This window comes from Gobius niger, assembly GCF_951799975.1.
Source record: "Gobius niger genome assembly, chromosome: 14".
Taxonomy (NCBI): domain Eukaryota; kingdom Metazoa; phylum Chordata; class Actinopteri; order Gobiiformes; family Gobiidae; genus Gobius; species Gobius niger.
The window spans coordinates 24,820,062-24,843,948 of NC_136865.1; the positions used below are offsets into that span (position 1 = coordinate 24,820,062).

At 41.6% G+C, this 23,887-nt stretch overlaps 1 protein-coding gene across 1 annotated transcript in view; it reads left to right on the forward strand.

Annotated features, from left to right (window-relative positions):
* Positions 1–23,887, forward strand: part of rnf19b (ring finger protein 19B) — a 48,320-nt gene that overhangs the window by 4,642 nt on the left and 19,791 nt on the right. Inside the window, exon 2 of the mRNA XM_079570930.1 lies at positions 18,939–20,018. Within this exon, the coding sequence (XP_079427056.1) occupies positions 19,441–20,018 (578 nt within the window). The 5' untranslated portion in view covers positions 18,939–19,440. The remainder of the gene's footprint in view (positions 1–18,938; positions 20,019–23,887) is intronic.

Genomic DNA, 23,887 nt, shown 5'->3' on the forward strand with positions numbered 1-23,887 from the left:
ATTAAACATTCAGGACCTCGCCAGTGCAGCTCCTCCGGCACCGCTCTAATTTTAGCACCCTGAATCACTCCGCTTTCCGCAGCATCTCGCCGGACTTTGAACGCATCAGAGAGAGAGAGAGAGAGGGAGAGAGGCGTTAATGAGAGACAGTGCTAAAGTCCGATTGAGTCCATCTGCCTCCCACGGCTGTTCCTCTGTTCTCTGCTCAAGGCTTTTATAGAGAGATCTGTCCTTGGACTGCGAGGAGAGTGTGTGTGGTCTCTGCGGAAAATACAGAAAATATGAAGCAGTTACGACAGCACAATCCTGATCTCTATTCACCTGTCAACGCCGGCAGTAAAATTCTGGATGAATGACATGATTGATAATAACAATAATAATGGCGCATAATAAAGATTTATCAAAGCCCTTCACTGTATTCATTCACCTCATACTTTGTGGTGATAAGCTTGTATTGTAGCTAGACTTGCCTTGGGTTTGACTGACGGAAGCAAGGCTGCCAACCTGTGCCATCTGCCCCTTCGACCACCATCAACCACTCACACTCACATACACACCATTAAAGCCATCGCAATGTTGTCACGTCAAAGGGCTTTAGTAGGCAATTTAATCTATTAAGTAAGTATAATTCAATCTGGATAGACTCAAACAGACAAAAGCACCGATTTGGAAGATTTATTGACATGTATATTAGTTTTGGCGATCAGACCCCGGCGGTAAACATCGATGTATGTATGAAAGTCAGTATGGATGAACAGCTTGGAGTTAGGGATGTCTTCCCCCGGAGCCTGGACACTGGTGGGTGGTATGGAAGACCCGTGAAGATGCGGCAGGTAGAAGCCGTGGATGGAAGAGGCGGAGATGGGGTGGAGGTGGGTCGCAACACAGCAGGGAAGCGAACGGGACCGAGGGCGATGATTGGCTGCTACGGAGGTGCGGCTCTTATGTTGATGGGTTGAGGTGGAGGTGTGGCCCTCTCGGAAGTGATCACTGGCTGGAGGTAGGTGGTGCTGAAATTAGTCTACCAGGTTGAATTAACGCTTAGGCTTTATTGGTTCTTTCAGGGGCAATAAAATGTTCCCAAACAGAGCAAGTAAATAACAAAAGCAATTGCTCGTGTTAGCTTAATGTACATGTTTTTAGTGGTTAGATCGTAGACTTCAGATCAGAGGCACATTCTGTCGTCATGTTTTAGATTAATACCCTCAGGTCGGCGTTTTTACTTTCCTGTGGGCCGAAGAAATCGCTATTCAAACTCATTTATCCCTTCTGCGATAAGCTTTTTAAACTCAAACTAAGAGTTAGTGCTTTTACGTTGTCTTGCTGAACCTTTGTGAACTGTTGTAACACATCTGGGTATGTATGGCCAGGTCGCTGCTGCAAAGAAATGCCCTTCACAAGAATGATAAAGTTTTCTCATTCTCATTCATTTCTTCTTCTCACAACCACCATCTAACAACACATTCACAAAGGCAAGGTGGGTGGCCTAAAAACCCCTATGTTTTCATGTAGTAACTGATTTTATCTTCTCCAGTCCTGTGTAAACTAATAGGAATGAAGGGACGGGTACAATTCATGGTGGCGCCCACGCAAACATCCGGAATTAGGTGAACCGCTGACTCGCATTTCCAGTGAACATCATGAGTGATAATTATGACGTTAAAGTCTCATATTTCATTCTGCATACTCCGGTGCATTTCCCTTGAATCAGAAGAGGAAGCTTCAGAAAAGCTGCTGCTCTCAGGCTCATTCACCGGCACTTCCTCAGTGTCAGTGAGTTGATTCCTAGGAACTCTCGCCCGTTTCACTCAGGAAATGCTTTTTTTCTACCGAAGCTCCATTAGTGCAGCCTGGTATCACTCAAAAGGCCGCCCACACGTCCACACCAAATCTAATTACTGTTAACTGTGTATCTGCCGCGAGTGGTGTGGGCGGATCACAGACCAATATACTCTGAACATTATGTGCTGTAAACTCAAACAATCGGTGCCACTTGCATGAATGCTCTTACTGACTTTGTTTGGAAAGGTACAGAGTAGAGGAGGCGTGTTTGGATATGGATTTTATTGATGCGTTTTGTAGAACAGGTTGTGTTTATGTGAGGGAGTGACACAAAAGGAGGACATTCCAGAAATCGATGACAAACTTTGGCTTTAAATGCAGACGTTTTGACCTTAGTTAACCTTTGTCAACATGAAACCAAAGCTAGCATAAGGTTCAATGTCATCTGTCAGCAAAAATGCCAAAATACAGTTAAGTACTTAATCTGTTAATAATACAATTCAGCAATATATTCAACATTGTGCATGACAGTAAACTCCCCAGTGGCTGTGGAGCTGTAGTATTCCAGTCTTTTCCTCTTTGTAGTATTTGTGAATGATATACTTTGTTGTAGGGAAATTTGTCCTTTGCATTCGACCCATCCTTCAGTGCAACTCCTGCGATCCGTCAAATCTTCTTCAGGTCAGGTTAAATCTAGCTCCAGCTTTTGTGCATTATTAATGAAACATCCTTAACTTGTTTGGCGTCTGATGGGAGCAGCGCTGTGGGCGGGACGGGGTCCAATAACCAGCCAGGCACCAACTCCGGACATGAGCCAGTTTTTTTGTTTTGGGACATAATGGCTTTTCCTAAAACCAATTTGAATGGTTTAAAGTGCATGAAGATTTGTCAGCTAATTACCGAGGGAGGCATTCAGCTAATTGCCCCTGATCAGCTAAACCCCCAAAGACACTGAACCAGAGTGGCCACCTGCTCTGTCCCGGGACCCTGGAGATTAGCCGGGTTTAGAGAGTTTTAAACCAGCCCCATGTGCTGACTGAACCTCTGCTCCTGCCACAGTCAGTGTTGTCACAACAATGTCTTCAACTCAGATCACTGCAGTAATCCACAGAGATGAGACCCGGATTAAACACTGAGTTTAGAGGAAGTACTCTCTCGACATTACAAAAGAACAGTATCTCAAAGCACTTTTATAGGATCATTGGGAGCCGTTTTGTCGATTGTTACAATTGCCATTATAGAGTTGTTGTTATACTGTTACTTAAAGGCCATAGCATTATTGTGATGTAGGTGATTTCTTGCAATTTAAAGACTCTGCAATGGCATTTGGTCTTAAAGGGACTATACAGAGTTTGAAAATGTTAAAATTAAGTATTTTCCTCCCCTTTATGTTCCAACAATGTCCTAATGTGTAGAATGATTCGGGTCCGAAGTGCCGTCATGCACGAGCTTAATATAGAAGCTGCAGTTACACGTATGACCTGAGGTGGCAGTAGTGAGTATAAAATGGCTAACTTGTGTCTAGCCCCTTTAAATAAAGTAAAATGTTGCATACTAGCTCTTTTTTTTTTTTAAATGGCAATATCATGCAGAGTGTGTTTTGTTTTTTTGTTTTTTGCAATGTTACATCCTCACATAAATGACCCTGGATGAACTGCAGAGAGCTAGGTTTTCTTTTAAAAATGCCACTCTGTCATAAAGGCCATATTTGTGCAGTGTATGAGTGAATGTATAGTTGTTCTGTGTACACTTTGGAAATCTTTTTATAACCTAACCCGGCTTTATACTCAATAGCTTTATCCCGGACCTGTCTGGTGTGTTCTTGGACTTCATGATGCTTCTGCTCCACAATAGTCTCTTAACAGACCTCTGAGAGGTTTAGTCTTTGGGTCAACATGTGATCATTCAGAATTCATCAGGCAACTTCTGAAGGCAATTGGTTGCACTTAAAGGAAAGGAGGCTTATACTTTTGCACATCACACTTTTCATTTTTTTATTTATAAAAAAAGATTATGTATAAATTTCCTTTCACTTCACGATTGTGTGTCACGTAGTGTGTGTCTTTCACATAAAATTTTACATATATTTATGTTTATGGTCCGTATCATGGCAAAATGTCGAAAAGTTAAAGGGGGCCATACTTATGCAAACCACTGTACCTGTCAGTTTGTGCTACAAACAGACAATATTAAGCGTGGGTTTAAATGACTTGAATCAATTATATGAATCTTGGTTTTGAGTGGTTTTCACTCATTTAGACTTTTTTCCTGATTGGCCCAAGTTTACTTTACTACTTTGAGGACATTTCTCACTGATTTTGAGGTCATATAAATGACAAAATAAAGCTGATTAACCTGAAATATAGACAAAATGTCAGAAACATCGAGCAAAGTTATCCCACACACTAAAAATAATCAATTTGAGACATTTAAACTAGTCTAGATTTTATTTTTGGGGTACCAGCCCACACTCTAATAGATGTCACACAGAAATCATTAGCTCCTCTGTACTTTAAAGTCCAGACGTCTTCACCAAACATGTTCTGATCGTGTCCAGACAATAATTTCCAAAGTTACATTTTTGCTCTGCCACTCTGGTCACGCAAGGGGAAAAAAATCCAGTTCTGCTATTGAAATATATGTGTATCTAAGTTATACTCTGAATAATAAACAACCAAGATTAAGGTGTGTAAAGTAAAAGCAAAAGCCGGAATGAAGCCTGGTAGAAAACCTTTGATATTCGACTTCTGATCCAAGAAAAATAAGCCGTGATGTGGCAGGTTCTTGCAATTATGCCAAAAATTCTTGTGTTTATGCAAATGTGCAGCTGTCCTGTTCAAACCTGAAATCACACACAGAAAGAACAACTCATCAATAAGTGCGTTCCGATCAAATTGCATGCAACTTTTTATTCCCCCAAACAAGTATGCAGGAACTTGATAAATCACAAACATTTCCTCATCGTTGACAGGTTATGTGGCCTTTAGAGCAGTGTACCTTCCTGGAAACAGGCTCTGCATAATAAACAAAGAGGTTCTGGAGAAACGCATTCACCATCTGTTTAATAGATAATGAGTTTGGTTTGAATAGAGACTGGGCAATAGAACATTTACAGTATTGTCCCCAGCAGAAAACAAAACATGTATGAAAGCAATTTATGTATAAGCCATAGGGGGGAAAAGTTCTTTAACGCATGGGATTCTTCGACTTGATTTTATTGCTAAAATCTTAGTAATTACTGGACCTGTCCTCATGAAACAAAAAAAACTGGTGCAACATTTGACGTCTTCTCTCTCAGCACGATGGAACTCAAGTCAAATAGATTTCTCCTAACGGGCTCCAAAAGTGTGGCCAATATTAAAAACATGTGATTTAAGGCCAGGCTCAATATATCGTATCAGCAATATATTGTAATGGAGTGCGTGACAATATGTGTATCGTGTTGAGGCACCATATCGTGATACGCACATACAGGTGCTCGTCATGTAACTAGAATATCATGAAAAAGTTCATTTATTTCTGTATTTCACCTTAAAATGTGTATGTGATATAGACTCATTATGCAAAGTGATACATGTCAAGCCTTTATTTGTTATATTTTCATGATTATGGCTTACAGTCCATCTTCAAAATACTCTAATTTTCTGAGATTTTTTACAAGCTGAGCCATAATCATCAAAATTATCACAAATAAAGGCTACACATATCTTACTTTGCATGTAATGAGTCTATCATATATTAGTTCAAGTTTAATAACAGAAGTGAATGCGCTTTTGCTTGATATTCTAATTATATGACGAGCACCTGTATGTTTGTCTAACCATAGTATTTAGGCTTAAATTGCAATGCTGAGCTTATTCAGCAACATTTTATGCACCTTTTTTCTTAAATTTTGAAACATATTTTGTATTGATAAAACAAGACAGCCTTTATTGATCTCACAATGGAGAAATTCACAGCTCTCAGAAACACTCAGGGTGTGTAGAATAGACCGAAAATGTGCAAACAATTAAATTGTAAATAGCAATTACTACTATTATGGACACTCGCGATACGCTTGAATCGTGATATGTATTGTATCGTGAACTCTGTATCCGGATACATATCGTATCATGATGTTATTGGCAATACCCAGCCCTAATGTGGTTGATGTTAATTGCTACTATTATGGACACTCTATCGTGATACGCTTGAATCGTGATATGTGTTTTATGGTGAACTCTGTATCCCAGCCCTAATATGGTTGATGTTGATTGACGATTGATAGGACCATTAGCCAAAAGGTTGATGTGGCCATTTTGGTGCCTTTAAAGATTATGTTTGGACATTTCTTTTCAAAAGCCTTTAGAGTTTAACCTTGTCCTCTATCTGAGATTATCTTGTATTATGGACACTCTATTGCAATATACTTGAATCGTGATATGTGATATAGTAGTTACCATGATTATTTGTATTGTTTTAAGACAATAGAGATATATTGCGATATGAGCATTGTCTAGCCTAATGCGGCGATAATTTTCATTTTGCGATATGTTGTGCAGCCCTAATATCAATTGCGAATACAATTGGTTTACGTGCCTTATGAATAGTTTTCCTCTCCTTATGTTGAAATCTCTGTAGAACATCGGGCATTTACCACAAAATGCTGGAAAGCAGACTGCATTAGTAAAAGAAAAAGTTTGGCTCATGTTCGTGCCTCTGCATTTTGATGAAGTTTAGACTAAATCCTGTTTGCGTGGGGATGAAATGGAAAATAGAGAAAATATTGTGCTTCCGAAAATAGCTCTTCTGGTGGCTCCTGCCTTCATTTAGCCGTTCACTGCCCATCTTTATATATAATGTATGAGGCGACAGAGAGTGCTGCTGTTTCGGCTGCTTCACAGTCTAGATTTACTGAGGGGAAACCAGAGCCATCGGACAAGGACTTTTCTCTGACAAGATGAAATGTAATGCTCTGAACGGACTACAGTGGAATGCTATACCCGACGCTTATCGCCCACTGACCTGGTTTCAAATAATTAGGTTAGGTTTTACTCTTTAACTGCCTCAGATAGCAAAGTAGGTTTTTGGAGTTTACTTATTTGTGCCAATGTGATAACAAGAAGTCACAAGAGAACATTTACTTTATATAACTCCCAAAGTCTCCTACAAAAACACTAAAATGTTGGGATACATTTTGTTATCATATTTTATACTTCTTAAAGGGGCTAGATGATGAGTTAGCCATTGTATACTCACTACTGCCACCTCAGGTCATAAATGTAACTGCAGCTTATATATTAAGCTCGTGCATGACGGCACTTCGGACCCGAAGTAACACCGTTTTGAGTGACAGTGCAGGATTATAGAGAGAGTTGTGATGAACAGGTCTGGGCTCATTCTACACATTAGGACATTTGTTGAAACATGTAGGGGGAGGAAAATACATAATTTTAACATTTTTGAACTCCGTAGAGTCCCTTTAAATACTCCAATTACCCTTCTTTATGTAGTCTTATAAATTTCAAAGGGGGTGTGATGCTTTTCCATTTTTTCTTTTTCTCCATATTGAAACAGCTGCGCAGCAAAGGGTATCAAGGGGAGGGGCTTATGAGGCGATTGCGTGAAATTCAGGAAGTGAAACAACTGGATACTTTGCTGTTTTAGATCAATACTGCACGTTCTAATCAACAAAATGTAAGATGGTGATAAAGATGCGTTTAACTTTAGTACTTATTTAAACAAAGGGTAATTTATAAACTTATAAGCATGTCTAAAAATGTTGTACAGAAAAATAACAATATTAATGGACCTTTTATAAAGCCTCTGTTAAAACACTCTAGCATTAAGCCTATTCACCTTATTCCGGAAGTTCGCGTGGGCGCCGCCATGAATTGTGCCCGCCCCCCACTATCTCATATCTTGTGCCCGCAGATAGTTCTCCTACCTGTTAACATGTTACTGGAGAAAACAAAGCCGTTTTCGGGCTACGCAGAGAAACGGTGCAGCGTTGACTTGTTGGTGCAAATGAACATTGGACATTTTACACAAATCAATCTACTAAACATCAGAGCAGACTTGCATTATTTCATGGCTCTGGGATTATTTTCCATTCGCATTTCACGTGCCATGCTTTTGCCTGACATAAAAACAAACAGCGCTGTGTGATGATGTCATCAGGCCGCGCTGCTCAGGCTGCGCTGCTCAGTTTACTTGCGCAGGTGTGAGGGCTGGCCAGCAGGGGGCAGGTGTGAAACAGAGACCTCTCCTCCATCGAGGCAGACTTGAAATCATTTGTACTTTTATGACTTTTCAGAAAACCGATAATATTCAGCATTTTTTTAAGGCAACAAATAATCATTTGAATAATCGTGATTTCAATTATGACTAAAATAATCGTGATTATTATTTTTTTCAATAATCAAGCAGCCCTAATATGTGACATTGCTCAAAGGTGAGTGGTTCCATAATTGACGACATTGCTCTGTCCTGACGCAAACAAGCACAAGCCTGTACAGCTGTGACTAATGACTAGTTGTTTTCGATGGGATTTTGGTGCTTAGCGATAGCCACTCATCTATGCCTCTCCCCTGAAAATGGGATTCTGCCCCAGTCTGTTCAAGGGTTGTTGCCTTTGACATGCAGGTTAAGGTTAGGGTTAGGGTTTAACCTCGGTTCAGCTTATTGCTTCCTGTAAAAAGCAAATTTGCCCAAAGGGGAGATAGAAAAGCACTTCCTAAAACCTAAAACCTTTGCTAAATATGGTCCTCGCTTCTGTCTGCTTCCTGTCCATTCTGTGTTTGTCCTTGGATTTTTTTGGTGTGTGTCGAAACCCCCCTCTCTTCCCTTCCATCGCTCTCCCCCTCTCTGTCATCCTCTGCTCTCTCCCAGAGTCCGAACAGTGAGTATCCTGAACATGTCCCGAGAGCCGGGCTGAATCATCGCCGTGTTGTTGCATAAGTGTAATTAGCTTTCCGCACGTCGCACCTGTAGCTCCAGCTGATCTCCCAAACCGCCTCTGACTCACCTCCATTTCACCTCCATTAGGCTTTAATCTGCCGCGTTGCCCTCAGTGGATCTATGATTTTTACTATTGCGCATGTAACACACGTGTGCCTTTGTTGAATGAAGCGGCTGACTCAAAAAAGATGATGATTTGAACTAAATTTGAAGGGCCTTTGAAGATTTGTTTGGTTTCCAGGCTAAATGCAGAAGCTATACAGAGTCTTTATAAAAGGTCCATTAATATTGTTATTTTTCTGTACAAGATTTTTAGACATGCTTATAAGCTTACAAGTTACCCAAAGCACTTTAAGTAAGTACTTTATATGTCATTGTACAATTTGACTATGAAATTGTGTCCAGGTGTTTGGTTAGTCCTGAGCCGATGCCTTTGTGGGCCAACCTGACCAGCATCTTTTTGGAGGTAGAGGAAACCGGAGCACCTGGAGGAAACCTGCTCCTCTGAAACGGTGCAGCGCCTCCTGGGTTTGTCCCTGTTTCAAAGCGTGGTCAGCTCCTCTTCTCCTGCACAGCTCCCTCCGCTCCACAACAGTCTTTCACCATCTTTTTTTGAAGAGCGTAGCAGACGAATATAATCAGTGTTATTTTCCAGTCAACGCACATTAGCCAGAACAATAGTAGTGATTGAAGGCTTGTGTGGCTAAGCTGCAACATGCCCGGATACCTCCTCGTTTGTCCCTTTTTTGTTTCCTGTAGCGCCTTCTGTGACGCCTCCACTTGTGAGGGGGCTCTTGGTGCATCTTCAGTGTTTCAGAAGTGCTTTATTCACGTACTCTCTCACTGGTGGTCAGCTACTGTTAACTTGTAGCCACATCAGCCATGGGTCTGACTGACCGACTACCAGTCACTCACTCAAACGCCACATTCTTATATAGACACAAAGGTTTATTTCCTAAAGACACAGCAATACGTTTGTTAAGTGGTGACGTCACAGCTCTACTTCCAGGTTCGCATAGACCGGCAGATCAAAAGTCTTCAATACCACAATCAATATTTCTGAAACTCAACAGAGAGTTACTGAACATACTTATTTTTCAGGCCCATTAGCCAAAATGCTGTAACTACTGCTATAATATTTGCCAAAATCGCTACTAGTGAGTTGGCTAATGAGTCTGAGAAATAAGTAGGTTCAGTAATTCTCTGCTGGGTTTCAGAAATATTTATTTTTTATGTTTTTTTTTATTTCGTTCTCTCGTCAAAAACATACCTGGAGTTGTGTTTTGTGGCGCAGCTTTGAGTAAGCATTGAATCTTCTCCTGTGGCAGTATTGGTGCCCAAAACTCCTGAGGTCCCACCGAATCCCGGAAAGGCTTTCCTCATCATCTTGATTTGTAGCTAAGCCTAATCCTTTCATCGATCGCAAAGTGAAAACACAGCCACATGGACCAAGCGTTTTGTTGTTTATTTCTTTTCCTTTTTCCTCGTTATTGATAACGCTGCGCAGTGGAGGGGGATGGGAGGGAGAGTGAAACTACTTGATATTTTTGTTTTACCTGCTTTCTAACCAACAAAGTGTAAGACAGTTGGGTTAATTTAACATACAGGTGCCAGGGCATGGAGTCATAGCAGTTCACATCATAAAACCATCCTGGAACGGGACCCCAGGGGCAGGTGGTGCTGTCTCTGTAAACTACATGTGTTTAGAGGTAGCTCGGGGGCAGTGTTTTTTCCAGCTTCATTATTGCGGTTAATTGGCTTCACCTCTTACAGATGGTGAGTTCTTTCCTCACAACGTCTAGACACGAGAAATTACGTTTCTGTTTTCCATTGCAATTAGAATTTGTGCTCGAAGATGTTTATGTAAATATAGTTTGTTTTGTAAGTATGTCATCGAGGAGCATTAACATTTGAGAAAACACTTAATTATGAACAGCTAAACTAAAAAAAGCCTCCCACTCTTGAGACGATGTCTGTCGAGGTGTAAACTACACCGTTAGCAGATTTAATACATAATAAGACCCCATAGACACTGGATATAGTCTGTTGTTTCTGTGGTTCATTAGAAAGCATTAAAAGTCAGCAAAAGTATGGTAGCAGGAATTAAAAAGCATTCAATTTGAGTTTGCGCCACCTGTTTACAACCCGCCTGCACTATTACAATCACATCCTTTGCAACTTGTTAATTGTGATAATTAAAATTTCGATTTGATTTAAATAAATCTCGCAGCCGCAGACACCCTCTTGCTTTGTGTATGTCGCCTGCTTTTATTACATTTCTTTGAAGCACTTTTTTGATTTACTTTGTCTATGAATTGTGTGCTTTACAAACAAATGCCTTGCCTGTTTTTTTTGGGGGGGAGTTATGTATGTTATGTCACCGCCCGGGAGAGCAGAGCGCGTGTGTTATGAGCGCTGCGTCTGTCCCGGCTCCCTTTCATAATGAACCGGAGCAGAGTGTGAAGTTCTCAGGCTGTTCCCGTCCATCTGTCAGAGCAACACCAGCAGGAGACTGGACTACAGCAGTTTATTACAGGGGTTTAGATGAACCATAGCCTCGTGTTTAGAGATTGAGCATATACAATTTCCTCACTGCATTTGACCCATCCTTCAGGGCTTTCGGGGCGACCTGTTGGGAACAAAAGGCAACCTCAGTCCCCCCCCCCCCCCCCCCCCTTTGATCAGGTCTAGACTGATTATGGTGTATTTTACCAAACCATTTAAAAGGGACTATACGGAGTTTTAAAATGTTAAAATTCCGTATTTTCCTCCCCCGACATGTTTCAACAATGTCCTAAAGTGTAGATTGAGCCCAGACATATTCACCACAACTGCTTCAAATACTGCACTGTCACTTAAAGCAGTACTAAGTAACTCTTCCCTCTAGAGGCCATAAGCGCAACTGCAGGTGTAGTAGCAAGTTACGATTTTTTAACTTATTAAATGTATTGGAGAGTAAATACTACACTGACAGGAAAGGCGAAGGGAGGGAGGGTTACTGTGCATCCAATTATACAATGGAAATATTTTTTTTCACACAAACTTGGCTGTAAATACTGTTTAAAGTGACGCTAGCCCACAGTTAGCTCTGCCTGTTAGCTTCTTCTTCGTGATTCTATTAGTGTGTATTGGTTGCTCCGGTCCGGTGGTAGTCAAGTTGCAAACATGGTTTTCTGGCCAGAGACACCAGGGGGAGATGAAAGACCCTCCAATCATCCCATAAACACTTGTATTTCACCCACACTACGAAAAGGATTTATTAAGGTAAACACGTTACTTAGTACTGCTTTAAAAAGGTGTTAATTCGAGCTTAATATAGAAGGTGCAGTTGCACGTATGACCTGAGGTGGCAGTAGTGAGTATAAAATGGCTAACTTGCATCTAGCCCCTTTAAACTCATTTCTTTCCTTTCTGCAAATTGTGTCAAAACAAAACTAAAATGCGTCTTGTGTCGCCTTATATGGCATTATTAATTTAATGCTCTGTTGAGCCCTATTCAAATATTTGCTGGGGGGATTATCCCTTTAACATCTTAACCCCCCGCCTTAACCGAGCGCATTTTCTCTATTTATTTTGGCTTTACCCAAATCTTAAAGCTTCTCGACTGGAGTCTACAGCCCATAGGCCAGTGTAACGCCTCATTTGAAAGCCACATAATGGATCTAAACTGATATTATTCCCTGTGTTGTTGGTGTCACTTTTTAAAGACTTTTTATCATCACTTTTTGTTGTGTTTTCCTCACATTTGTTGTCACCTTTTCTTCACTTTTTGTCACGTTTGTTGATGCTCTTTTGTCACTTTATTGTTGCATTTTTGTCACTTTATCATTGTGTTTTTTGTTGCGTTTGCGTCACATTTTTGTCTTGTTTTCGCTTTTTCTTTTCGAGAGGCTGTTAGAGAAGCCAAAAAAACTGGAGAAAATGTGGTCAGTTCAGGCGCTTTTCGAGACACTCAAAGACGCTTCACAGAAATACAATAATAAAATGATCATAAAGACTAGAGGGCAATTACTGGACATTAAAAGCCCTTTTAAAGAGGTGGGCTTTGAGTTCTTTCTTGAAGGTCGGGAGGTCGGAGCAGGCACAGGGCGGTTGGAGCAGTGAGTTCCAGAGTGTGGGGGTGGAGATGGAGAAAGCTTGGTCCCCCAGGTTCAGACGCGAGTTGGAGTGTGGTGGTGGAGTAGGTCAGTGAGGTATGGAGGGGCCAAATCATGGAGTGCCTTGAACTGGATGTGTTGAGGGATGAGAAGCCAGTGGAGGTCCTGAAGGACAGGGGTGATGTGTTGGCGAGAAGGCGGGCAATGGAGTTTTAGATGTCTTGCAGTTTATTGAGGGTTTTGGATTCTGTGCCGGGGAGCAGGGGTGGTACTTTTGGGCTGATCAGACTGGATGAGCGTACAGGCCCGTTTTGCACCTCAGCGGCCCACAATAGAAACTGATATGTCCGCTGACGCTGAGACCATTATTTGGATACAATAACGCAACTCATGTTATTGGCCTATCAGGCACCTCTTATACCCCACTGTTGGGACGCTTTCTTGAGTTATGGTTCCCAGATAAAACTATTATTTTCTTGCCGTAGAGGATGCTGTTGCCGTAGTCGATTCAATTCTGGATGTAATGGAAGCATGAATCAGGGTTTCAGCAGGGGAGAAGGTGAGGGATGGACGTAATCGTGATATGTTTTTGAGATGGAGATTCTGTGCATATTTTACATTAGGAAGTGGAGAGAAACTCAAGAAAAGCCTCAGGAACAAACAGCGTCACATAGAAAGGCTCCAGTGCCAAGATCCTAATTCCTTAAAGGAACAGGCCACCATTTTTACATAATGAGATATGCTCTTACCTGAGCTTAGACGAGTTGATACGTAACTGTCTGGTCTTTGTGATGTTGTTAGCATTTGGCCTCTCCCAATGTATTCCCATAGCTCCAAACGGGGGTGAAGTTGGAAGCTACCACGCTCTTCCATGGGCACAAAGACCAGACAGGTACATATCAACTCGTCTAAGCTCAGGTAAGAACATATGTCAGTATGGAAAACGGTGGCCGGTTCCTTTAACTGTTACCTAATGAGACGGTCCCGAGGTTAAGGTGAACTTTATTGTCCCCATAGGGTAATTTGTCCTCTGCATTTGACCCATCCTTCGATGCCGCTTAGGCAGCCCGTAAGGAGCAGTGGCCGCCCACAGTGCAGCGATCTCCAGATTTCAGAACCAACTGGCTGGAGGATTCACTTATTGCGCATGCTTTTGGTTGAGGGGGAAACCCATCCAGACACAGGGAGAGAAACATGCTCAACACAGAAAGGCCTGCACGGTTTGGGAGGCGAGAGCACTAACCACTCAGCCACTGTGCTGGGCCTTGGGTTGGAGCTTGATGAATGGAGCTTGATGAATGTTGTTATTCATCCTTCTATAAGTTTTACAAGTCTTCTTACAATTTATACTGAATAATGTAGTTTCTTTTGACTCTTCTGAAGTAACTCTTTATTACGCTACTGTTACACTTTACATATCATCCCCAAATATTATGAGATGACAGACATGACTAAGAGAGTTTTTTTTTTTGTAATGCCTTCTGGCTGGCTCATAAGATGCTTCTCTTTTTGTTGAAGATTTCAATTTGACTTAAGGCTGACAATATATACTTTTTAGTAGATATTTTTTCCCAGCGGCCCCAGTCACAGTACAATAGATCTATATAAATATTCTTCCCTATTTCCATTCTGTTTTTTTTTCATTTTCATACAGGCCACTGCTCTTTTACACACAGGGCTTGCATTTCACATTGTAACTGCTTATGTGATCCGCTAAAATATCTTGTCTATGCTTCCCAAAACCAGCACAGCTTTTTTTTTTTCCTTCTTTCTCACTCTAACCTGCTACAACCCACTACAAACTGCTCCACCAGTGTTACTTGGAGCCTTTTTGATAGAATTGGCTGCGAGAGGAGGTGAGATGTTGAGTGTTTCGTAACCAGCACAAAGGCAGGACTCTGCGCGGTCCAGCTCCCTCTCCAGATGGCTTTGGCGCGTGGGACGAACTCTGTGTAAGATGTGACGCTGTAGCCGAACAAGGGGCACTTACCAGCTCCTTAATTGCTTGTTTTCTGATTTTTACGACGTGACGGTGCCACAAGACGGGGGCAGGAGCCAATACGCCGTGTTACGTTCAGAGGAGCTGGCGAAACAGTTTTTTATAGATACATTTCCTTACAGCGTGTTATGTGATAAAGGGGAAAGGCTGCTCCGTGTCTGGCCCATTCATCTGTCAATCACCCGAATCCCTGACTAGACTGCGCGCTCCCAATCCCCTCAGCGCGATGATGACGTCTACTGGGTCAGCACACTCAGCACTTCTCTCAGCTGTAACATGATCTGAGCCCCAGGCACAGCAACGAGCACAAGCGTTTCTGAGGAAAAACGTTGAGCTCTGTTTTGGAAAATGATGATGATTATAAATGTTTATGTGTTTAAGGGCTGTGGGTGGAAGTTATGCAGTTGATCTAAGAGGTAAAGAATGTTGATGGCTCAATCGTGACTGACACAGAGACTGCACTTAAAGGAATAGGCCACCGTTTTTACATACTGAGATATGTTCGTACATATCTCAGTAGAGTAGTTCGAAATCCGCGCAGTAATATCTTCACTTTACTGTGCGGATGCCAAACTACTCCTGGTATTATTACGGCTCACAATATAGTCCCCCCTTTTATCCGCTTAGAAAATCCACATTGTTTAATTTTGTGTAATTATACTTTATAGTGGAACACTTCACATAATCATATTTAAATAGAGAAAACGTGGAAGAGCTTGGTAGCTTCTATCTTGATCTGTTTTGGAGCTATAGTGGAGAGGGGGAGAGGCTAGATGCTAACGCCGTCTGTGCTGTGTTTACGTGATTGAAGGCACGGGTGAAGACCAGACAGGTACAAATGAACTTGTCAAAGCTAAAGTAAGAACATATCTCAGTATGTAAAAACGGTGGCCTATTCCTTTAAGAATAAGAAGCCTGCTGCTATTTTATTTTGCATAAGTTTATTTTGGGAACCGAAGTAAAGCGATTGACAAACTATGACACTAAGTCACTCCAGTAAGCTGTTTTATTTAGGCTTGTCTGTTTTAGCCAATAAGCTGTTATGGATCATTTTAATAAGTTAGAACATCAGCCTTAGGGATCAAATATAAAAATGCCTAATGCTGGGGACCGGGATTATATCAGAAAATTGGGGACTTACAGTCTTTTTCTGAGTTGATATTTGTGATAAATAAGATATTACTTGGCAGTGAAAATGTAATGCAATTATATTGCTTATATTGCAGTCACAAAGAGCGGGACAATGATTAAAAATTATTACATTGTGATGTCAGTAATATCCATAAGAAAAAGCTTATGATAAAGATTTTAGCATGTAAATAATTATTTTTAATAGTACGAGTAGATTTGGTGACACTTTATTTTACACTACCCTTAATTGTCTTTTTTAAATTCCATCTTTATTGTTTGTCTAGTCTTTTCATTTTACTTTTAATGGACTACGAGTTTGTGATAAAGTTGATTTGAAATTGATTAAATTTAGTACAATGCAATGTGCTCTGTAACAATATGTAATAACTTGTACCTTGTACTTGTGCCCTGTACAGTATGAATTCCACAGTATGTAAAAAAGTCTCTAGCCCATTCCGGTGCAGAGTTATGCATTTTTAAAGAATAACCAGAACGCTCATTCCAGCCACTAGGGGGCATTCAATTTTTTAAAAAGGACAAAGTTCCACACGTGTCCAACACATTATATAGCCATGTGGTAAATGGACAGTCTGCCCCAGGGCGGCTGTGGCTTCAATAACAGCTTACCACCACCGAGTGTGGACTGAATGAATAATGACGACTATGTAGTACTTTGAGGAACTTGTGACACAGGCTTGTAAAGTGCAGTACAAGCACTCAAAATTCTCTTCCTGTTTGTGATCAAATTATATCTTCCTTTTGCAGATTAGCATGTTTGCTTTTAATGAGCAATTTCAAAGTGTATTTTTCCTGCTGCTCTGGTCACTTGAGCAAAAGAGAAAGAAGTTTACCCTCAGCTATTGTTCTACATACTACACTGACCGACAGGGGGGGGAAGTCGCCACCTGGATTTCACTAAATGCTCTGATCTGGGGGGATTTCTTCTTCTTCCCTGATGGGCATATTCCGAGACAGGATTAATCAGGCTCGCATTGTGTAAGATTGGCTCAGGGGGCATGAGACACACATGGATTGGCCATATTGAGAATCTTTGGGACGTGCTGGAGAAGGCTTTGCGCAGCGGTCACACTCTCCCATCATCACTACAAAATCTTGGTGAAAAATGTGCTCAGTTAGACAATTCCACAGCGAATACATGCTGTAAAAAAAACTGCTGAATAAAACTGATTGCTTTGCGTTGAGGTTTATTGTTACATTTATTTTCTCCCATCGCGCGGCTCCACTCTCTGTCCTCACCGTCTCTCCTCCCTCCCTCCCCCCCTCCCTCCCGCTGCGAGGCTGGTGCCGTTGCCTCAGTAACTCTCTCCATGGCGCCTACCCACTCTCTCCGACTCCTCCGCCACTTCAGCACAAAGCTGCCCGGGATTCATCAAAACACAAACAAAGGGAGATCAGCCCCGTAACAACATGACCGCTTTTCGAAAACAAGCGCTCAGATGTGTAAATGCGCGGCTAAGAACAGCAGCGCCTTGTTACTATGTGCCGATAATTACGCGGGGTTACACTGGAGAGCCTGATCATTAACTGTTGGCTTACGCGCCGAGGAGCTGTGCACGCGCGAACGTGAAGTGCGGGTTTCAACACGTGTGATGGCGTCGCTTATAGTGCAGAGACTTACAGTTACTCGCTACAGGAGGATGCAGTACATACAAGTCGCCTTATTAACCTGCCTGTGGTTATAGAATATTTGACTTACCAAGTACCACTACCTAAGGCTACACGCCGGTGTGGCTTGTTCATTTACATGCACAGTTCTTATCAAATAAACCAGTAGACATAAACAAACACCAGGGCCTGATCAAGATCGTATCACAACCGGATTAACCTAATTTAACAAAGGGATGCAAAGTCTAGATTGGACTAAATGTGTCTAAACTGGAGTTAAAACAAGTTTAAACCAGATAAGACACTAACCTTGCATCACTAACTCATAAATATCTCTTATTAAAATAAATAGTGTAGAATTGCAGATGACCCCGAGTACCACCTGAAGTACCACTGTTTGAGGCTGTCCCTGTCCCTAGATATGAACTAAGCATATTGAATTCAAATATTGATTTTACTGAAGTTGCCTTATTCACAATTACCAAAAAAATGTCTTACATGATACAAAAGTACTTTTAGTTTTTCTTTCCATACTGCCCTATGCTCGGCTGCCTAAAAACTAAGCAAAAGAATGACATATGGACCAGTTAATGCAACTACCTGCTATTTGCCAACAGCAAATGTGTGCTACATACACTACCTTTAGGGGAGTGGAAAATTACCATTGTGAATAACTACCATATTTACATGTGGACTTTGAGGGACTCATGTTAATTAATATGCACAGCCCCGTCTTAAAGGGGCTGGATGCAAGTTTGCCATTTTATACTCACTACTGCCACCTCAGGCCATATGTGTGACTGCACCTTCTATATTAAGCTCGTGCATGACGGCAATTCGGACCCGAAGTGACACCTTTCTGAGTGACAGTGCAGGATTTTAGAGGCAGTTGTGGTGAACAGGTCTGAGCTCATTCTACACAATAGGACATGGCTGGAACATGTAGGAGGAGGAAAATACATAATTTTAACATTTTTAAACTCCCTATAGTCCCTTTAAATAAATTAATGTAAGAAAAACATGAGGAACACACAGGACAGTGTACTGTATCTGTTACTCTATCTGTAACTGTCAAACCAATCTGTCCTGTTTTCAAAACTGCTGCTCTTGCTAGCACTTTGTCTTACTACTACTACTTCACGAAGTGCATGACCCTCCTTGGTTTCAGCAGTGTTGCTTGTATCATCATTTTGTAACTATCCTTCTCATTCTCCTACACTGTGATGATGAAATGCATTTTCTGTCTTGCTCTGTCTGTCCAGGAGCTGAAGAGTTAAAGATGATCAAACCAGAGCAGAGAGGAGAGGGGGGACAGCGTGGTTGTGAGCATGCTCAGTAAGTGACTTCCTCTTGTGTTTGTACAGATATGGACCGCCTCAGACCGGTGTCTCACAGACACAGACGCTCTGCTGCTGAAGAGGAAACACGTCCAGGCTTTACTTCAGTCGACAGCAGCTGGATCCTCTCGTTTTGAAAGGGATTTACTCAGAGTGATCGTGTTTTTGTTTCTGGCAGAACAAAGCGCAGTCATGTCTGACCTTATCTGCCTTTTGGGAAATAAAAGACATGGATTTTTTAAAGACTTTGAATAATTTCACCACTCTGTCTGACAGAAGCCCACGCAGCAGGAGGGGATTTCTGTAACTTTGAACTTGAGCAATCGCCTTTGAGGCAGATCTGATAAAGTGTGTTTCTGAAGAGGAAGAAGGAGGTGTCTGGGGCTTTTTAAATCTGCTTCATTTAACTCTGTTCACTTCTCCCATTCTGCCTTCACCAGCGACAGGTCGTCTCTGTGTGTTTAGCCTCAGACTGTTTGTTTCTCAGTGAAACATTAACCATCGGGGGACAATAAACCCTTCCAGGAACATGGGGTCTGAGAAGGACTCAGACTCACCCCACTCTTCAGTGAGTGGCGTCCCAAACCCCAAGTGTAAACGTCAGGGCCGGATCTCCTTCCACAGCCTGTTCCACAGTAAACGCTCTCGGGGCAGGGCTCCTAAAGGGGCCCCTGTGGCCCCTCAGTCTCTGCCTCAGACTCAGCCTCTGCTGCCCTCAGTGCTCACGTCTCCACAGGACCCCCCCTCAGTCACAGCCCCTGCAGTGTCCCTGGACCCTGCGCCCCTCTCCTCCAGCCAGGCCTCTCTGGGGGAGGCCCTGTTGGAGTGCCCTCTGTGCCTGGTGCGTCAGCCCCCGGAGCAGCTGCCTGAGCTGCTGGGCTGCAGCCACCGCTCGTGCCTCTGCTGCCTGCGCCAGTACCTCCGTATAGAGATCACCGAGAGCCGCGTCCAGCTCAGCTGTCCCGAGTGCGCCGAGCGGCTCGTTCCTCGGCAGGTGGCCGACATTTTGGACGACCCCGTCCTGCTGGAGAAGTATGAGGAGTTTCTGCTCCGGAGGTGCCTGGCCTCAGACCCCGACTGTCGCTGGTGTCCCGCTCCAGACTGTGGGTGAGTCATTTTACACTGTGCCATGAGAACATCGCAATGCATTTCACTGTACCTTCTGACAACAGTACACAGTGTTACTAGTATTCATTTGTGTCTCTGTAGAGTGAGATGGAAACATCCCTGAGATCAATTCATTTACAGGAATCAGAGGTTTCCAGGTCAGATCACGGCCATGACTTTTATTGTCATGGAGATAACAAATCAGCAGTGAAAAAGTGACACAGTTAGATCAGAGCAGAGTTTTGGCTCATCAGGTTTTGGTAGAACAAGTTCTCAATGACATCACTTAGTTCCTTGGAAGCCGTTGCAGCAACATTAGGAGTTTGGTATAAACAGAAGCAGCACATTTTCTCACTCTTTTACCAATAAACATTCATGAACAAAGAGTCACTTCATGATTTCATGACTCAGTATTTTCTACAGGGCTTCACTTTTTTCCACATGAAATGTTTTATATTGAAGTCATGGGGGAATTACCCTGGTGATATGTCCCAGTCGTCCCACAGGCATGTAGAGTACATCGCTAAACTCTGTTGGCAGACAACTAAAGGGATGTACAAACCTGTGTATTCAGTGTGTTGGCACCAAGCCCAGATATACTGTACATTTGAATTAACGTTAAGATCCTTTGCCAAGTCATAATCACTACTAAACATTAGAGGTTTGATAATTTAGACAGTGGAAGGGGAAAACCAAAGGCCAATAAAGACCTTGCCCTTTGTTGTGGGTAACCTTTTGACACATAAACTCAATCAGTGTTTCATATGTTTAAAACAACGTTTCTTTCTTCCTTGATTAACTTTGAGGTCAGAACCAACTAGCTGCCAATCCAAAGCTGTTCTTTCATTTTCTCATACTGAAAGCAGGCTAAAGCAACAGGTGGATTTGCCAGAAAGCACCAATGGGCAGACTAATAGTGTTTTATGTGGTTATTTCCCAGAAACGGCCTTTGGTTTCACTGCCATGATGAGATCTAGGTCTAGACTTTGCGTCACACGGCCTCAACTTTATTACAACTCGATATGTGGCCTCTGCTTTTTGTTGAGGCAATTATCTGATGGAAAGATGGTGCTGATAAGATTTTGAAGGCTCGATTAGTTGGCCTCTGGCTTCTTGGCAAAATGAAACAGACTCCGCTCGGCTTCATACTGTTTATTGTGGTTAGGACAAACAAAGAAGTTTCTATGAAGCAGACAATCAAAGGGAAAGCAGCTTTGGTCTCCTTTAACTGGGGCTTCACAATAGGACATAGACATCATGATATAGATATAGTCCATTAAATTTAAACCAAAATAATAAGACATAGTAATAAGACATAGTAGCTGTTAATTCTCATGAAATAAGCTTTCAGTTTTACTTTTCTTTCACACAGGCTTCCTAGTTTCTGCATCAGTTCCTCATTCATGGCTATTTCTGGTTAATGTGCTTTAGTGTATAGGAAAAAAAATCTTATGTTTTAAGAGATAGGGGTTTTATCATGCAAAATTGACTTTTAACATTCCCTTTTATTGCTTCATTCATGCAGTTTTGAGAAATCCTGTTCAACCTTCTAATTTCTTCTTCCACTGCTGAAGCGCTCCGATCTGGATTTATTTATTGTGTCTAGATGGAACAAAACACTGTTTAACCTCTTAACCCCCACCTGAACCGAGCTCACTTTCTCCAGTTTGGTTTTACCCAAATCTAAAAGTTTCAATGTAATTTTTAAAAGCTAAGTTTTACAAAAGTGAAGTGTCGCTTTTTTGATGTGTTTTAGTGGGGGGGTTTGTCGCTCTTTTGTGGCTTTGTCATCACTTTTTTTTCATCGCTTTTTTTGTCGTGTCTTTGTCACTTTTTCATTTCATTATCGTTGCTTTTCTGGCTTTTTTTGCGTTTTCATCCTTGTTTTGGTCGCTGTTTTGAAGCTTTTTGGATTTGGGTAAAGCAAAGAGATTAACCCCCACCTAAACCGAGCACATTTTCTCCAGTTCAGCTTTACCCAAATCTAAAAGCCTCTCAACTGGAGCTTAAGTTTGACCTACACATCTGATCTCAACTTTTTTGTTGCATTTTTTCACATTTTTCTCATGTTTTTTTTATGTTTTTTGTTGCTTTTTCACAATTTTTTCATTCCTTTTTTGACACTTTTTTTTGTCACTATTTTGTCCCTTTTTTGTTGTCGCTTTTTTGTCGTGTAGAAGTTCTTTGTTGCTTTTTCACTGCTGTTTTGTCTCACTTTTTCGTCACTTTTTCATCAGTCTTTAGTCGTGTTTTTGACGCTTTTTTTACTGCAGTATTGTTGCTTTTCCAGTGCGTTTTCGTCTCAATTTTGACACAGAAGCTTTTAGATTTGGGCAACGCCAAACCTGTTCAGGCGGGAATTAAGAGGTTAAGGGGTTGAACCCATAATCCATCACCGAATCCATTCTGGGCCATTATGCAGCCAAAGTGTGTTCATCACAGCGCCATCTTGTATTTTTCATGCCGTGAAAGCTTGTTTTCACAGTCGTTCTCAGGGCGCTCCAAACCAGCCCAGTGTCTCTACCTCCCTATCTTTTTCTTACATCGACATTCTATCACATTTGAAGAAACAAAACACTGTTCCTTCAGCATGGCGGATGGAGGTAGTATCCAAGGGAGTTCGTACAGTCTGCGGTCGGAGCAGAGACATTTACAGTTTTGGGTTTTTACAGATCTTTGGAACAAATGAGAGGCGTGCAGGAGGAGCGGAGTGACTCACTGTTGTCTTGGCCCGTGTGCGTGAACTCGAGAGTGGGAAGGCTGAAGACTGAGGAGAGCGGTGCTGCTGCTCTGATGTGGCTTCGGTGTCGAGAGCAGGGGGAGGCCTCGTCGGGCACTGTCTAGTATCACTTTCGTAAAAAGACTTCTGTCCGAGTCTCCTTCTCCTACGCAATGCTATATTACAAAATTACAGCACCCGAAAAGTAAAATGGTGAAAAAAAAAAATTTGCGTCATGTTTCCTCAGTAGAAACTGTTCAGATAAGATAAGAAGTATGGCTGTGATTGTGCAAACCGAAAGCTAGTTCCTTATCTTTACTACTACTACTACTATTCTCAACTGGGTGGGTCGGGGAACCTTTTTCAGTAGGTCATGAGCCATTTCTTTCAACATTTATCTTAAAAGTAGAGAAACATGTGAAACGGTAAAAAAATGGCTGTTGTTTAGGTCAGAATTTCAAGGCAAGTTTATTTGAAGAGCGCAGTTCATAATTCACAAGGCAATTCAAAGTGCTTCAGAGTTTCATAAGATTACAAGAAAGCAGATCAAATCAAATCATAAATCATCCACTTAAAAGTTACTCAATCACAGTAAAAAGCAGGAGTGCAGATGAAACGCTTTCAGTTGTCATGTGTTCGGGTAAAATGTACTGTTTTCAGCCTGGATTTGAACATTTGTCAGAGTTGAGGCCTTTCTCACATCAGAATCAGAATAGTTTTTATTGCCATTGTTTGTAAACATATAATACAGAGTTAAGATTAAAAAAAAAATAAGATATAAAACTTTAAACTATAAGGTTTAGAGGCATGCATAAAGAATATTAAAATAAATAAGATAAAAAAGCATCTCGACAACAAGAACAATAACAGGATTGGATTTCCATTTGTGTAGGTGTGTAAAGTGATAAAGTGATATAAAGTGATAAAGTCATATTATAAAGTGATAAAGTGATATAAAGTGATAAAGTGATATAAAGTGATAAAGTGATATAAAGTGATAAAGTGATATAAAGTGATAGCGGTGGATCTAAGTGTGGACATACCACATAGATTGAGCAGATTACAGTCTGTACTGAGTTATTCGGTCTCTTTATCGTTCATGAGTCTGACGGCGGTGGGGAACAAACTGTTCAAGTGGCCGGATCTATGG